Raw genomic sequence first — 18046 nt, forward strand, 5'->3', positions numbered from 1 at the left:
TGTATATACACTTCTGACCCACTGGGAATGTGATGAAAGAAGTAAAAGATGAAATAAATCATTCTCTACTATTATTCTGACACTTCACATTCTTAAAATAAAGCGGTGATCCTAACTGACCTAAGGCAGGGAATTTTGACAAGGAGTAAATGTCAGGAATTGTAAAAAACTGAGTTTAAATGTATTTGGCTAAGGTGTATGTAAACTCCCGACTTCAACTGTACATGATGAGACTATGGATCAGAGCGCAATAATTTTATTTGGCAGCCAAGCACCGATAATCATGTCAGTAGCATACAAATTAAGACTTTTATACATAATTATATTTCTGGGAAATGAGCACAAAGTTCATTGCTGTGCATTTTTACCACCCTGTGAAGTTCAACATCAATTTATTTCACATGTAGCCTAAATAATTAACTGTTCATGCTTTTCCATGTCCTAGTGGACCACACAACATAGCATCGCGTGACTGCAGTTTACTTCGACGTTAGGGTTGTTCTAGGGCCGGGTCGATACCAGTATCGCAATATTTCTTTCCATGGAAACACGAAGCACACCAAACCATTTGGTTCTTTAAAAACCTGCTGTATGTAAAATATTGTGCTATAGCTTGGAAAATAAATGTGACTCTGAATGACAACAGATGTTTGTTTCAAACATTAGGGCTGTTTTTCCAAAAATGTAAATCTACTTCATGTTTTGTTTCCTTGCCACGATACTAACGAGTATCGCAATACTGGTATGGTCCCGACTCTGTTATTCTATCAACAATTGTGCAAAAAAGCATTTCCAATGCCATGTATCACATTATCTATTTAACAGACAATATTATCCACCCCCTGTGTAGTGTATTTTGTTTTGTCGACATTTGGAAAGTTTACAGAGATTTGCTGTTTCCATCAGGCCTGTCATGAGTTTCTGACGTGTACTTAACTCGCATTGTTGGATGGAAGCATGGTTTATGGGTTATATAATCATAACATCCTCTCAATATAGGCCATTCATATTAAGGACATGCTCTGGACTACTTCAACAATTTATGGTTTTTCATTAAAATGCTATGTTGGAACATACTGAAAGGTCTACCTAGGAAATTAAGATACTTTTAAGTCTAAATTATCTCAGATTTTGTATTCCTTCCATCACCAATTCACCACTCTATCAGATTTAATGGTTTGCTAATGACGAACTGAGCTTACTCAGACCTGGATAGGCTTAACAAAAATGTCTCAGAATGGAAATGTAGGGGATATATGTATTTATGTTGGAAGTAGTCTAGTTTCTGGTAAATGTTAAAAGAAGTGACCTAGGTCTAGTTGACTGTTTTTGTCCTGGAGTCTGATTCTGAAAGCAACTGGTTGATGAAACGAGCCATGCAGGGTCATAAGTGTAGATGTTATGAAGTTGCGTTCAGCAGTCTCCACCATTTCGCTCGTATGGTGATTATGATGCTAATAATAACACGTCAGATGTATCTATTACTCACTGTTCCCAAAACTGAGGATACAAGTCAAGGTATGTCTTGGTTTTAGGCATTCATGTTGAATCATATCCACTGCTACTGAAACCTCTACTGTTATCATTCCTACTGCTACTGTACTTACCCTGGATCTGTGGTTGTTTTTGTTGTGTGCAGTCCCCTGCTAAAGCTGTGTACAATGCCCGCCACTGGAACCAGCCTGAGCCTGAAGAGATGCCCCTGCCACCCCTGGCCCGCGCACACACTGCTCCGGTGAGAACTACTCTAGGACACTACCAAGGCTCTGCCTAACACTGGTCGCACACACATCCTCTCTCTATTGAATTTGCTATCTCTAGCACGAAGATAACAATGTGTTGTCCTAGAATAATGCATTGACCTAGGGCTGCACGATATTGGAAGGTAATTACATTTTTACTTGCAATTTTAGATCAAAAAAGCTTGGGTAAGCTGAAATAGAAATAGAATGGTCATTCAAATTGTGTGGTTGGACAAGTGTGCGCTTGGAATGCCGTTTTTGTTTGGCATTACAACGCATTAAAAACTAATGGCGGAGATGGTTGTGACCATAGAGATCCTATATGAAAGATCACAATATCTCACAACGGCTGTAGTTCCGCGTGGAGAAAGTTGCATTCTGTGCATGGTTCTCTGTATGGTTGTGCTCTGTATTTACAAATGAGTAATCACATAGGTAAGGAGCCGGCAAAATCGACTTTGCGATAACATAAACCATTGTCAATGTCGCAGTGCTATTTCATGGTATAATCTTGAAATTATCCAGCAGATGGTTATTTTTTAATTTATTGAACCTTTATTTATCTAGGCAAGTCAGTTAAGAACAAATTCTTATTTTACAATGACTGCCTACCTCGGCCTAACCCAGACGACGCAGGGCCAATTGTGCACCGACCTATGGGACTCCCAATCACATCCGGCTGTGATACAGCCTGGAATCGAACCAGGGTCTGTAGTGACACCTCAAGCACTGAAATGCAGTGCCTTAGACCACTGCGCCACTCGGGACACACAGCCTCACATTAGTTGGCTAAGTCCAAAACCGGTTTGTTTTCAATAAACAACGAACAATGATAGCCCGTCCTGTTCACTCATTCATAGATGGATATCACAGTCAAGAAATAATATAATATTTTAAACAGAGGTTATTTTCTGTGTATAACATTCAGTTACTAGCAGGCAACTAGTCCAAACCTGGTAGCTAGATGGCTAGCAGAGGAAAACAGTCAAATTGCAATGATTACAGGTCAACATGTAGGCTAGGCTTATGCCAGACAAGTAGCTAGCTAGTATACTTCCTGATAACCTCGTAGCCCCAGCTCAGCGAATGGCAGGCTATGGAACATCATCGGCACCGGGTAAGGAAATATTTGTGTGCTGATGTAGCTACCAAGCCATCTTATTAATTGAAAACGAGGGTTGTCTTAGCAAGCAAACTTTACATGACTAACATCTGCATTCATCCATGCGTGCTGGCAAGATAGCCAATGCAAGGCAGGACTAGCTAGCTACTGCACCCACTGGCAGGCAGCTTGTGGTCATTCGGTGTTCCAACAAGATAGCTGAAAAATAACGACAATAACTAGAACTCGGCTAGCTAGCTAACTAGCTAGGTAGTTGGGGGCTACAGATGGGCTAGCTAACATTAACTGGCTACTGTTTTTGAGTAATGGATGCTGCAAAGTGCCGGTGGCTGAAGATTGGATAAGTTAAAATATGGTTAGATAATTGTAATTTTTTCATAGATGGAACCGATTTTAGCTATCTATCCAACATTGTAATTAGAGCTGGCTATGTGTTTGTTTATTTATTATTAAAAAAAATCTATGCATACAAATACATGGCTCTGGCTAGCATACAGGTCAGCCGCAATGTGGCTAGCTAGCATTTCCTCCCTGAACGAAGCAAACAAGCTATCTGGCTGACCTCCAGAAAAATGGACACTTGATAACAAGAGTAGTGTTGATGATTGTACCCGAAACTACCAGAACGACATGTTGCTTTACACTTCTCACAGCACTGAAAAACCATGGTTGACCAAATGGATGACCTTTAGACTATCATAAGAAGGTTCATGTCCATTCTAGTATTTTAATTCTATAGTTGTGACAGAGTAGGAACCAAAGTGTTGGTCAGTGTTTCCCAGGGGATCCTAATTAGATTTAAGTAGGTACATTCAGACAGATTTTAGAATATTCTTTGCCTTTTCCTCTCTGATATACTCCCACAGATACTGGCATGTATTAGAGCAAAAGTTTCTCAGTGGATTTAGCGAGCCAGCTAGTTAGCCCCTAAAACTAATCATTAGCTATCACAATTTTTGGCAACATTTGCAGCTTGCTAAAATCAACTAACTAGCATTTTGCAGAATAAGCAAAGTTTATTTGGTTTGAAAAAATCTTGACTGCATGCGTAATTTTGCTCAATGCATGCGGAGTGAATCTTGAGCACAAGGAACTGCCTGCTTGAGTGACAGTGGGTGGGGCTTGGTGTGTGGGTCTGGGAAGCAGAAAAAAGAGGAGCAATGAGTGGGAGCTCGAGCAATAAATCAAAAGTAAAACAAAACAAACGGGTGTTAGACAGCTAAGTGGCGTTTCAAAATAGGGAGGGACTCATAGTCCATGTCCAGATCTTATATTTCTGAGGCTCCGTATCCGAGTGCGCAAATTCTCGCAGTATCAAGTGGGAATTTGGAAATGTACTCATTTCCTCATGCCCAAACCGGATTAGATACATACCGGTAGTTGAATGCCAAAAATATGATATTCACAATGTCACTAAGCAAGAACCTTGATTTTGACATGCATTCAGTACCACTTGCTTGATTTTGCAGATCCATGACTATGGTGCATCGACATTAGCTAGCTAGCGACGCTAATCATCATAGGCTTCTACATGATCATCAGCTCGGTTAGCTGGCCAGCCTAGCAAGCTCTACTCCAATGGAAACCGGTGTAACCCTGCTGGCTACGTGGCTAGCTAGATGGCCAGTGGTGACAGTGAGGTCCATATGAGATTCAAGGCTTTAATAAGTGCCATCGTGCAGAAAATACTGGTTGATGAGCTAAGTTGGTTAGAAAGATGGCTATGACAGTTAGCTACCAGTGTGCATGCACAAACGCTAGACGACACATTGTATCGAAGTCAAGAAGGCATGCAGAACGGACAGCCTCTGGAACTGGACCTCCCCATCTAGCTAGCTAGTAGCGGGGTACAAAAACGGCGGTACACAGATGTATAGCTCATACAATTATATTTTGTTTGTCAATGACAATACATGTTGCAAAGTAAATACCCGCTTGAACTATATCTCATTGCATGCTAGTGCATAAAATCTCTAGTTGGGTTGTTTTTTTTGCATAGGAAAGGGGGCCCATCCAACATCAAGTTTGTGAAGAGGGGATACAGATTTATGATGGCTAGTGACCAAGGATGAAAAACCCGATGACCACTAGTTCTTCTCGTATACCCATATTTAGGTCAATGCTCTAGATTTTTCATCAGTACTGTGTAAATGACATGCCCATTCAATCTATTTTGTATAGTTATCTTCATTTTTTTTTATAGTCTGCAGGTAGGGGCGTACTTCAGATCATTTTTTTCATGAATGGTTTTAGGTGAGCTGAATTGCATCCCCCATCTTCGTGTAAGAAGACATTTGATTTCACAAATTATGTTCTATTTTAATTTCTGCTGGATTGCCTTTTCTCATGTTAGCCCCACCTCACCCAAGAAATGCAAATCAGTTGTCAAATCAGTTTACAGAGTATGTATCATATGGTGAATGCACCAATTTGTAAGTCGCTCTGGATAAGAGCGTCTGCTAAATGATGTATGTATGTATGTATGTATGTATGTATGTATGTATGTATGTATGTATGTATGTATGTATGTATGTATGTATGTATGTATGTATGTATGTATGTATGTATGTATGTATGTATGTAACAGGTTCATAGGTGTTCCCCAAAGATTTCTCAGATATGTTAATATATACAAGTCATATGCAAGAGTGACATTTTACACTAGTGCAGTAAGCTAGTGGACTCTATCAATACTGTTAAAATCAATTTGATCTGTAGGTATACGATGACACTTTGTAGTGGTCGTATGGTTGATTTCTCCCTAACCATTTTTATCTCCCCACGCTGTTTACTGTTTTGTTGGGCCCCGGCAAACTGTCCACCTCTTGTGCAAGAACGACGAGCCAAATGTCTGAGAGATTGTGGACTAAATATGTTGTGTATTGAGACATTTTGTTGTATGCATTTTTTTATGTGATGGCAAGATGTATAGCTAATGGAGATGACACATCTAGCTAGCTACTTTACAGTTTACGACATGCTCGCTCATGGCTATGTGAATTTATGTGTACTGACTATTATTAACTACAGATAATAAAAGATCGTTGCATTGCATGAGAGCTGTGTCTGTGCCGGCGTTTTAGCGTCCCATTGGACAGTCCGTCCTGGTTGTAATGTTGACACGACACCAGAGACGGTCTAACTTCTTTGACAACACTGGTCCTGCCATGCATGCAAAGCTAGCTGGAACCTCTTTGATAACTGGTATACCTTGCTAGCTAACTTAGCTCATCAAACAGTATTTTCTTTGCTATTTCTACACGATGGCACTTATTAGAACCTTGCATCTCATTTTGAAGTCCCAAATTCCCACGAGATACTGCGAGAATTTGCGTGCTCATGTGTATAAAATCTGGTCACTGATTAGGAGCCACTCCCTTCAAAATATCACAGCCTCTTGCGATATGGATATTGCACATGTCAATATTGCAATTTTTATTAAAATTGGAATAATCGTGCAGCTCTACATTAACCCAATAGCAGCCTCACCTAAATTACATTTCAGAGGAGGAAATCTAAATATTAACCCTATTCTGTTTAGTCAAGACTTGAAAATGTCCCTATAGGAAACAATTCAGATAAGGGCAACTGGAATGAAAGTTGTTTGTCTCTAACTTTTTCAATTGTTTTCTGCTTTTTGACTCTCCAGGCCAGCGTATCGAGCGGAAGCAGCAAGGACACCAACTCCCACAAGGATGACGGTCTGTTCAAAGCTCCTCCCCCACCGCCCAAAGTCATCAAGTCTGTGACCATCCCCACTCAGCCTTACCAGGACATCGTCACGGCTCTCAAATGCAGAAAAGAACACAAGGAGGTGAGCCAGCCATGCTGGGGGATATTTCACGCCCTCAAGACAGTCAACATTATCTTTTCACTGTAAACATCCCCCAAACGCTCATCTGCTATTTTCACAACTTGTTTGCATGCTGTTAGGGATTTATTAGTCTCTTTATTTATTTCAGACACAGTGTAGCCTGTTAATGTCCATTTGGAGCGCAGTGTAAAGCTTGTCTTTTGTTCATTTAAAACACAGCATGGGCTGGTCAGGGCCTGTGGAGCATCTTGTTTTATTAAAGCGCCACTGCCCCTACAAAGCAACTTCTCCTTTAACAAATCCTATGTGGCATCGTTATGAGTCAAACATTTATTCTAGTGTCAAAATTGACTACAAAGTGTAAATAGGATAACTTTGGTCATGAAGTCAATCTCGTCCTGAACAGAGATTTGCGAGATGATAGGAAAAAATGTTACGTCACGAAATGAAGGGTATGTAACAGTTTTCCTTGGGTTGGGGTTATTTCAATCCTGACCACAGCTGGCATCACCTAAGTATTAATCAAGCGGCTGCATTTCTTAATGACCAAGCCGAATCCGGAAGTTCAGCCCCCCTTTAAGGCCTAGCTATAGCTAGCAGATCTGCCTTCTGGTTCTTGACCAGACGGTTAGCTGCACATCCCCCTTGCCAATAGGGACTGAAGCTAAGCTATCTCGTTGGGCAGTGCCTTGGCCACACACACAATCGCGTGCCTAGGTCCAATCACTAGCCAGCAAACACAGACATGGTCTAATCTCTAGCAAGCAAACACACACAGCTGATCAGATACTTCCACTCTCAGCAGTGTTCTTGATGAGGGGGTATTATCCCAGTCAGCTAATAGAACTGATGGCGTGGGGCTGCTTTGCATGCTGGGTGACCTTTTTTTCCTTCTCTGCACACACACAAATACACAGCAACATTTTGGAAATTGCATTGGATAATATTCCTTCTATTTTAAATATCGGGTTTTTTTTCTGGATCAAAACGAGTCTTAGGTGGTTGGACGTGGCAGAATGCATGAGGGGGCGTCGCCGACCGAACATTTTAGAGGCCCTCCTGTTGGCCCAATGACAAAATATAGCCGTTTTTAAGCTAATTTCCTGCAATTCTACGCATTTTGCCATAACTTATGCTGTCTAAGTGACTCAAACATTATAACAAAATCAATGGGAGCCCATGCCATGGCAAAAATACTCCTGAATGCATCATTTTTGGATTTTAGATTCTTACTGACTAAAAGCTTTTATTTTGGGGATTTTTACTTCTCAAATAGGATGTTTTTTTCAAAATATATAGTAGGTTGGTTATCTTTTCTTCATACTTTATCTTGTTTTAGTTCAAGTTTACACCAAACATTTTTCCATCCCTGAAATGTAAAAAAATTAAATATTTTACTGTTTGGACATGGGCAGCCCATAAATAAATAAATAAAATAAATAAATAAATAGGCGGTTATTGTTGCTCAATACCATTTGCTTATGTAAATGTCACTCATAATGTCATTATCTCTCCCCCTTGCAGCTGTACACGGTTGTGCATAATGTGAAGCACTTCAACGATGTGGTAGAGTTTGGTGAGAACCAGGAGTTTACTGATGACTTTGAGTACCTGGAGACTGGCCTGAAGAGCAGCCAGCCACTCAACACACGGTGCCTTAGGTAAGACAAATCCACTCAAAATTGTCCACCTCGGTGAAGGATCTTACCTGATTTAACATCCCTTCAATACATTTCCAGCTATATGCTCAATTCTAGAAGACATGAGCAGATTTAGAATTATTTATACTTGTCCACTCAATCTTCTATGTACTCTTCTCTTCGGAACTTCTTTAAACAACCTCCCCCTCTCTTGCTCTCTGTCTAGTATAATCAGTCTAGCTGCAAGGTGTGCAATGCCCAGTTTCCGGATGCACCTACGGGCCAGAGGGAAGGTGGCTCAGGTCTTCAAGATGTTGAATGATGCCCCGCAGCATCCGGTAGGAATCTGTTCTAATCTACAACCACAACTGACCCAAACTAACAACAGTAACGGACCCAAAATAAAGGGCTTCAGTAGGGTTACAATTAACCTCCCTCTGCTTATTTGTGGTGGCAGCATGACCTACTATTTGTCCTGTAGATACTTCAATGTTCGCTATTTGAATATAAAAGGAAAAGATTCAAGGACTTTCCCTGCCACCAGTTGCTTCTGAACTTATTGTTGCCCCTCCCCGCTCTCCCTTTACTCGTCTCCAGAACCTTGCCCTGTGTACGGCCTCTCTGATGTACATCCTAAGCAGAGACCGGTTGAACATGGACCTGGACCGGGCCAGTCTGGAGCTGATGATCAGACTGTTGGAGCTGGAGCACGACCACTCGGGCCACCACCAGGACCAACTGACTGCCAAGGAGATGACCAAGGTCAAGGAGAAGATCCGCAAGCTGTGTGAGACGGTCCACAACAAGCACCTGGACCTGGAGAACATCACGGTATGCAGGGACAATCAGAAGGATTATGTTTAATATTTATATTGATGATGATGATGATTGTGGGTTGGAGTTCTACAGCACTTTATTTTGTTTGTTTTGCAGTCGTGTCACTTGGCCATGGAGACCCTGTTGTCGCTGACCTCAAAGAGAGCCGGCGACTGGTTCAAAGAGGAGCTGCGCTTACTGGGAGGCTTGGACCACATTGTAGACAAAGGTGGGTGTTTGTGTGCGTGCATGTTCTGTTGAACTATCGGAGCACCTTTCTGCGCCAGAAGCATACTTTTTTTTTTAGTTGTCCTTGTTCCTATATTTGACAGTTGCATCTTATCAAGGTCAACTCACTTTGTTAGGCTATATTCATTGGCATATACACTACCGTTCAAAAGTTTGGGGTCACTTGGAAATGCCCTTGTTTTTGAAAGAAAATCACTTTTTTTCCCCTTTTTTTTTTTATGTATGCAATATCTACAGAGGCCCATTATCAGCAACCATCACTCCTGTGTTCCAATGGCACGTTGTGTTAGCTAATCCAAGTTTATAATTTTAAAAAGCAGCCAAGAAGTGCTCAGCATATGTGGGAACTCCTTCAAGACTGTTGGAAAAGCATTCCAGGTGAAGCTGTTTGAGAGAATGCCAAGAGTGGCAAAGGGTGGCTCGTTGAAGAATGTCATATTTTGATTTAACACTTTTTTTTTGTTGGTTACTACATGATTCCATATGTGTTATTTCATAGTTTTGATGTCGTCACTATTATTCTACAATGTAGAAAATAGTAAAAAAATAAAGAAAAATCCTTGTAGGAATAGGTGTGTATATGTACAGTTGAAGTCGGAAGTTTACATACACTTAGGTTGGAGTCATTAACTTGTTTTTCAACCACTCCACAAATTTCTTGTTAACAAACTATAGTATTGGCAAGTCAGTTAGGACATCTACTTTGTGCATGACACAAGTTATTTTTCCAACAATTGTTTACAGACAATTCCAGTGGGTCAGAAGTTTACATATACTAAGTTGACTGTGCCTTCAAACAGCTTGGAAAATTCCAGAAAATGATGTCATGGCTTTAGATGCTTCTGATAGGCTAATTTTCATCATTTGAGTCAATTGGAGGTGTACCTGTGGATGTATTTCAAGGCCGACCTTCAAATTCAGTTCCTCTTTGCTTGACATCATGGGAAAATCAAAAGAAATCAGCCAAGACCTCAGAAAAAAATTGTAGACCTCCAGAAGTCTGGTTCATCCTTGGGAGCAATTTCCAAACACCTGAAGGTACCACGTTCATCTGTACAAACAATAGTACGCAAGTATAAACACCATGGGACCATGCAGCCGTCATACCGCTCAGGAAGGAGACGCGTTCTGTCTGCTAGAGATGAACGTACTTTGGTGTGAAAAGTGCAAATCAATCCCACAAGCCTCCCACAATAAGTTGGGTGAATTTTGGCCCATCCCTCCTGACAGATCTGGTGTAACTGAGTCAGGTTTGTAGGCCTCCTTGCTCGCACACGCTTTTCCAGTTCTGCCCACAAACTCTCTAGGATTGAGGTCAGTGCTTTGTGATGGCCAATCCAATACCTTGACTTTGCTGTCCTTAAGCCATTTTGCCACAACTTTGGAAGTATGCTTGGGGTCATTGTCCATTTGGAAGACCCATTTGCGACCAAGCTTTAACTTCCTGACTGATGTCTTGAGATGTTGCTTCAATATATCCACATAATTTTCCTCCCTCATGATGCCATCTATTTTGAAGTGCACCAGTCCCTCCTGCAGCAAAGCACCCCCACAACATGTTGTCTCCAACCCCGTGCTTCACGATTGAATGGATGGTGTTCTTCGGCTTGCAAGCCTCACCCTTTTTCCTCCAAACATAACAATGGTCATTATAGCCAAAACATTCTATTTTTGTTTCAACAGACCAGAGGACATTTCTCCAACAAGTACGATCTTTGTCCCCATGTGCAGTTGGAAACCGTAGTCTGGCTTTTTTATGGCGGTTTTGGAGCAGTGGCTTCTTCCTTGCTGTGCGGCCTTTCAGGTTATGTCAATATAGGACTTGTTTTACTGTGGATATCGATACTTTTGTACCCATTTCCTCCAGCATCTTCACAAGGTCCTTTGCTGTTGTTCTGAGATTGATTAGCACTTTTCACACCAAAGTATGTTCATCTCTAGGAGACAGAACGCGTCTCCTTCCTGAGCGGTATGACGACTGTGTGGTCCCATGGTGTTTATACTTGCGTACTATTGTTTGTACAGATGAACGTGGTACCTTCAGGCGTTTGGAAATTGCTCCCAAGGATGAACCAGACTTGTGGAGGTCTACAAAAAATTTTTCTGATGAATTTTCCAAGCTGTTTAAAGGCACAGTCAACTTCTGACCCACTGGAATTGTGATACACTTAGGTTGGAGTCAGATTATTTCACTGTATGTAAACTTCATGTTCATTCATTCATTCATTCATTCATTCATTCATTCATTCATTGTGTGTGTCTCCTGCAGTAAAAGAATGTGTCCAGAACCTGAGCCAAGAGGATGACAAGGAGAAGCTGGTGTCGTCGCTATGGGGGGCAGAGAGGTGTCTAAGAGTACTAGAGAGTGTAAGTACAACATCAAGGAGTGTTAGCAGGCTCAGATGTTTTAAATCCATTCATTGAATACAAAATGGGAAAGTAAATAGACTGCACTCTCAGCCTCATCTAACCACCTTTTTTATTTGACAATTTTAAAAGGCATTTCAGTGTCTTCCTGTCCTTTCATTGCAGGTGACTGTCCAGAACCCAGAGAACCAGGGCTACCTGATCGCCTACAAGGACTCTCAGCTCATAATGTCCTCTGCCAGGTGAGAGCGACTGGATCACATGCTAATCTTTTGGTGACAGAGCCCTGGTCTTTCACTCCACCTCTACTCCCTTTGCCCAGTCCCCGCCTCTAGTATACTAGTATAGGGACCAGTCCCTGTAAAGGACTCCGTGTTAAATCTCTCTGCCCTCAGTTTTCCTGGGACTCAGAGGCTTTGACACCGTTAGTTGGCCGAGGAAGTCCCATCTAATTTGTATGATCTCATTTCTCTCTCTCACACAGAGGTTTGCGGTACTGTGTGGACATGATCCAGTGCTACAGCCGGGAGGTGAACAGCTCTCTGTGTTCGTCAGGCACGGTGCTGCCCCACTCCAGCTTTAGCAACGTGGGCAAGGCCGTGGAGGACTGCATGAGGGCCGTCATAGGGGTGCTGCTCAACCTCACCCACGACAATGGTAATATCACTGCATCAGCACGACTTCTACATTCGGCAACATTGTAGCTAGCGCATTGCGGTCCCTAGCTAGTGCCTTGTGCTCTCCATTGTCCCACGGACCTCATCACAGCTAGAGTCCACATAACACGCACCTTCTTGGTGTGTTGGGGCTGTAGTACTTAAGCCTGACTGGTCTCAGGCCACAGCTGACTACTGCAGGGTGGAGTGAGTGTGGTAACTATGGACTGTACTGTGGTTTTTAGAGTGGGGAAGCACTAAGACTGGAGAGCAGGACCAGCTAATCATCACAGCACTCAACTGCGTCTTACGGGTCCCACGCTACATACCTCAGGAACAACGCTTTGACATCCGAGTCCTGGTGAGCGTGTGTTTGTGTGTGAGGCCTTTATGTATATGATTACACAAATCCAATTACCTGTACGATATCTGAAAAATGTGGGTCCTTTGTACCCACTTTATTTGAAGTGCCCACAGGTTGAGGAGACCTTGAACGCTGACAATAGCTTGAATGCCAAATATTTTGTATGTCCTCTAATCTTAATGAATTACTAAATAGTTATTAAAACCGAAGCTTCAATGTAGTAATTTCATGGTTGTTTGTATCACAATGTTTTGTTATGGATCTTAATGAAGTGTATGTCCTTGAGAGCTTTTTTAACAGCATCTCTCGTCCGGTGTGTGTGCTGGTACAGGGCTTGGGGCTGCTGATTAACCTGGTGGAGTACAGTGCAAGGAACCGCCACGGTCTGGTGGACATGGAGTTCAACACAACCAGCCCTGAATGCAGCCAGGGAGAGGCAGGTGGAGATGAGACCCAGACCCCTGAACCAGTCCTAGCCTCCACAGAGATCGAGAACGGGGCAGAGCCACCTACAGCAGCCCCTTCAGAGGGTGCTGAGGAGAAGACCAAGGACTCTTCTTCAGGTGCCCTGGCTGCTCTGGTGCAGGTAAGAGTTTTTTGTTATAACTACATCACGACTTCAGAATAACTTATAGAGAAATGAGGCCAAATATCACAGGAAATTGAGTTACTCTTGTGATTTTTGTCTGTCTTTTCCTCCGTCCACAGTTCTTCCTGGAGCGGGAGCGAGCGGCCATATTGGCCGAGGCGCAGACTGATGACCTCATCAGCGAGGCGCCCAAACCCCAGGACCAGAGCGGGGAGTGGCAGGAGACGTCGGGCGAGATCCAGTGGGTCGCCACAGAAACCAACGATAGCGAAAATGACAAGGAGAAGGACACAAAGAAGGAGGAGGAAGAGGAGGAGCTGGACCTCAACAAAGGTAAAGATGTGTGTCTGTGTGTAAAATCCTATTTTTGCAACAGCAGTTTTCAATGCTATCATTGCTCCATGTTGAGTGTTTTTCTGACTCTGTGGTGTTGTAGCTCTACAGCATGCTGGGAAGCACATGGAGGACAGCATCGTGGCCTCCTACACAGCTCTGCTCCTGGGCTGTCTGTGTCAGGGAAGTCAGGTAAGCTTCCAGCAAATTAGCTATAACCCTGTTCCTCGATCCTGCCATTGGGGGTGCAGGCTTTTGTTCCATCTCAGCACCCACACACCTGATTCAATGAATCAATTAAGGGCTTGATTGCTGAGCTTGCAGGATTGAAGTATAGGCTACTGCAAACCAGTGCCATTCTTCTGTCTTGATGGCAGATGATCTCTTAGGGTCCTTCACACTTGTACGTGAAGTTGAAGCTTGTCAAATCAAATGTATTGGTCACGTGCGTACACGTGTTTAGCAGATGTTATTGCGGGTGTAGCGAAAGGCTATTACAATATTAGATACAAAATAAATAAAGTTTACATATTAACAACTAAGTGAAAAGGTAAGGCAGCTGCAGTGCTGTACTTTGTTCATGGTGAGAAAAAGAGGACATGATCGAGGTCTAGCTGTGGTCTAAGACGCTGCCTCCATATACCGCTGCACCATGTGTTTGGATCCGGCCCACTTTTATTTCAGCAACTCTCTCCTCTATCTTTCCTCTTTACCTCTGTCCTATCCAATGAACAAACATAAATACAAGAGGAGTGGGACTTAAAAAAAATAACAAATATCCCAAAATTAAAATGAACCTGATCACTGATGCATAATGCTGTATCAGAATTCACTTGTGTTAATAGTTAGCTATTAAACAGAACATAATGAAACAATACATTCACAGTGCATTAAAACAACCTATTTTTGGTATAAAAAAACAACAACCTAGTTTGAAGCTTGTGTCTCATTGTAGCCTATTGCTAAATGGAAGTATGTGGATCTGTGGGAAAAGCTAGTATCCTACTCCCCTAAACATCTCATTGTGACACTGATTTTCTTCTCCACCTACATCAGTGCAGATTTGACCAAGAGCTGTGCAGACTCCAAAAACCAAACTTGTTATTGCTCAGGTTTTGTAGCTGGTTGCACATATATTTTCGCGGGAGGAAAATGTTGCAGATTGCCACTTGATGTGTATTTGCTCATCTCTCCTCAGGTTAATGTGATTAATGTGCGGGGAAACCTACCCGAGGGAGATTTCTCCATCATGACGGAAATGCTGAAGAAGTTCTTGAATTTCATGAACCTCACTGTAAGTGAGAAATGTCTTTTGATAATGGCCTAGCATCTCACATTACTTAACAAATATATACCAGACACACAATACAAGCTAACTTGCTTTTTACCCTTTCTTTTTCAACAGTGTGCATTTGGAACCACAGGGCATAAATCCATCTCTCGTGTCATAGACTACCTGGAGCACTGTTAGCTAATCCTTCTTTGCACTCTGACTGCACATAACGGTCCTGCTAGATCTGGCAACCCCAGCAGGAGGGGCTGTACAGAGAATCCACCAGAGGTCAACAGTGTTCCCCGGCAATGCTTCAACCTGCATCCTCATTCTGAAGAGCAAGACACACAAACTCAGCACTTTCTGAACCAAAGCCACGTTAACATGTACCATTGATTTTAATCAATGCTGTTTTAAATCTTCACATACCATCCAACTACTGGTAAGATTCCTAGTTGCAGAGGACAGCTTGAGACTGCTGGCATGTGGAGTGAGGTTTTTTTAATATTTTTTTTTAATATATTGAATCAAGGATGTTATCCTTGATTAGCTTGAAAATAGTACTCAAGGACGTATCAACAATGTCTGTTAAGTTGTGTGGAATGGTTCAATGCAAAAGATCAGTGTAGCCATTTACATGTTTGCCTCTGATGGTTGTAGAAAAGGGAAGGTCAATGTGAAAGGCCCCTGTAGTTCTCTCTAAGCTAAGTTTCAGCTCTGAATATGTCCATTATCTGTATAAGCTTACTGTCAAGTCGAAATTCACCTCTGTTGAAATATTATTTTTCTTCAGTGCATCATGCTTGTTTAAGTTCTTAGAATGTCATGTCATTTAACAATCTAAATTGATTTAAAAGAGATCAGCAGGTCTGGATGACTGTTAATGTTATTTAAATCTTTGTTTTTAAATAATGCCACTTGGCATTGTTTTCCTTCCTGCCTTTCCCAATTTGACTTTACAGTAAAGAAATTGAGTTTTGTTTGTTTTAAAATAGCAGTTCAGATGATTTTAATGATTGTGGCTTTCATATATTTATTTTACCATTAATGATCCAGATCTGATGCTGCTTAAGATGTTTCTGTGCACTTCCTTACCTTTTACATGTTCCACTGAACATGTCACTTGAAGTGGCTGGGTCTAATAACTGTATATACGGTTTTCATTAGACTCAGAGAGTCCTTGGTTAACCGGCCTGACATTAATAATAACCAAACCTCAGCCAACTGGCATGATCCTCACTGAAAAGGATTGTTCCTTGCCTATTATATTGTAACATTTGTTCTGTGGGCATTGTGTCTAACCACTTCAAGTAGTGCCTATCCAGAACGAACGCCTAGCCCAGGGTTCACCTCTGGTCCTGGAGAGCTGCAGGGTCCATCCAGTCCTGCAATAACACGCCTGATTTAATATATAATACAGATCAAATCTAATCAATTGTTACTGCAAGGCTGGATTGCAAGCCTACATACCTAGTACCCTGTGTTGGTGACCCCTGTCCTAGCCCCAACCCCCTAGGTACTTGTGGAGGTCTGAGAGGACTGGATGGTAAAATTCTACCTAGCCTAACAGAGGGAAAAGTGAAGTTGCTACCATATTATTTATACCTATCCTTTCGGCTCTACACAAGTGTTTGTGGGGGTAGTGGTTGGCTCTGGACAGGCTGTAGTGTTTTTTTACCCGCCCTTGTGTCTTATGTCAAGTTGGACCTGACCTTCCTACTCTGAGCAGTGAATCCCCTTAACATCCTTCCAGCTACACTATAACTAGTCCTGTCCTCCAAGAAGATAGTGTTTGACTGACAGCTATACTGATAGCTGTTTCATGTCATTTCCCTCTGATTTGTAGAGCTGCAGTTGAACAGACATGTTCCTTGCGAGTTGATTTGCAATCTGGTTGTGGATGAAATTTCAGAATGTAAATAAAAAACATCTAAATAGTGGTTAATGGATGTTAGAATGCTAGACTACTTTTCTGAAGCTGATATTTTTATTTTATACAACATTTCTGAGTTGTCATTTGAAGTAAAAACATAAAATGTATAAAAAAAGACAACTGCAGGGCAAAAAAATGTTTGTACTGGTTTTGAGGACATTCTTTGGCTACATGTAAAGAATTGTAACTCAAATAAAAAGTTGCTACTTTCAGTATACTACTGTATCTTTCTCATGTATTGTTTGAGAAATACTTGTGTATGCATTCTGCCATTATACTGATGTGCTTAGCCTCAGGAGGCAGACACTTTTTATATGTAATAGAACTCGATATTGGTATTCGCGTGAAGAGACAGAATACAGTCATGCATACACTCTTGTTTATCCTTATTTTCTCACCCCTATGAGGCCATGACTGTGTTTTTTGGCAGTGTGCGTGCGTGATGCTTATCTTCACTCGCCCTCTCTCTTTGTCTCTCTGTATGTGTTCATTCACCCTGACTGACTCACAGAGCTGATTTCGACTGTACACAGACCGAGTGAGTTACACAATAGAAACAAGCGTTTTATACTTAACAAAGCACCACATATTGACAGTTGGCCTTCTGCTTGACTGGCAGCTGTTTTAATAGAGACAAATATGCTTGTATGTGTTAATACCCCATTCTCTTAAACCAACAAAATGCTAAAGGAAGCCTTCTGGGAATTATTTGAATATCTGGTAACCTGACAGGGGTGTCTATCTGGGAGACAAATACATGATTATGTCTGAACCTGACAAGACATGGCAACATAAGCTGTGAAAATGTAGCCATGCAGCACAACTACCTTGACTTAATGTACGAGGCCAATGTGAGATAATGGTTGCAGTGCAACGTCAAGATAGCGACAGTATGTCAATGGAAGGGATAGACAGGAGTTCCAAGTGTTCTCTTTTTTTTTCCATAGCTCATTATTGTGTTTGAATTCCAGGCAGGCAAGAGAGATCTATTCTCAATTCAAATGTAACTAATATCAGTCATGAATGCTGGATACTTAAGTGTAGAAAATGTGGATGAATATGAATGGAGAGGTAGTATTACCAAAGATGGATAAATGAAGATGTCTTACTCAGGCTGTTTACCATAGATACCCATGTGATTGCAGCT

The 18046-nt window shown here is 41.8% G+C and overlaps 1 protein-coding gene across 1 annotated transcript in view; it reads left to right on the plus strand.

Moving 5' to 3' along the window:
- Window positions 1-17116, plus strand: part of wapla (WAPL cohesin release factor a) — a 29068-nt gene extending 11952 nt beyond the window's left edge. The window contains exons 6-20 of the mRNA XM_029698511.1: window positions 1640-1735; window positions 6515-6679; window positions 8204-8340; window positions 8546-8657; window positions 8917-9150; window positions 9253-9364; window positions 11654-11751; window positions 11917-11993; window positions 12236-12408; window positions 12653-12768; window positions 13103-13357; window positions 13480-13693; window positions 13797-13885; window positions 14892-14987; window positions 15099-17116. Of these exons, the coding sequence (XP_029554371.1) occupies window positions 1640-1735; window positions 6515-6679; window positions 8204-8340; window positions 8546-8657; window positions 8917-9150; window positions 9253-9364; window positions 11654-11751; window positions 11917-11993; window positions 12236-12408; window positions 12653-12768; window positions 13103-13357; window positions 13480-13693; window positions 13797-13885; window positions 14892-14987; window positions 15099-15164 (2040 nt within the window). The 3' untranslated portion in view covers window positions 15165-17116. The remainder of the gene's footprint in view (window positions 1-1639; window positions 1736-6514; window positions 6680-8203; window positions 8341-8545; window positions 8658-8916; window positions 9151-9252; window positions 9365-11653; window positions 11752-11916; window positions 11994-12235; window positions 12409-12652; window positions 12769-13102; window positions 13358-13479; window positions 13694-13796; window positions 13886-14891; window positions 14988-15098) is intronic.
- Window positions 17117-18046: the final 930 nt, after the last annotated feature.

The sequence above is a fragment of the Salmo trutta genome, chromosome 18, assembly GCF_901001165.1.
Source record: "Salmo trutta chromosome 18, fSalTru1.1, whole genome shotgun sequence".
Taxonomy (NCBI): Eukaryota; Metazoa; Chordata; class Actinopteri; order Salmoniformes; family Salmonidae; genus Salmo; species Salmo trutta.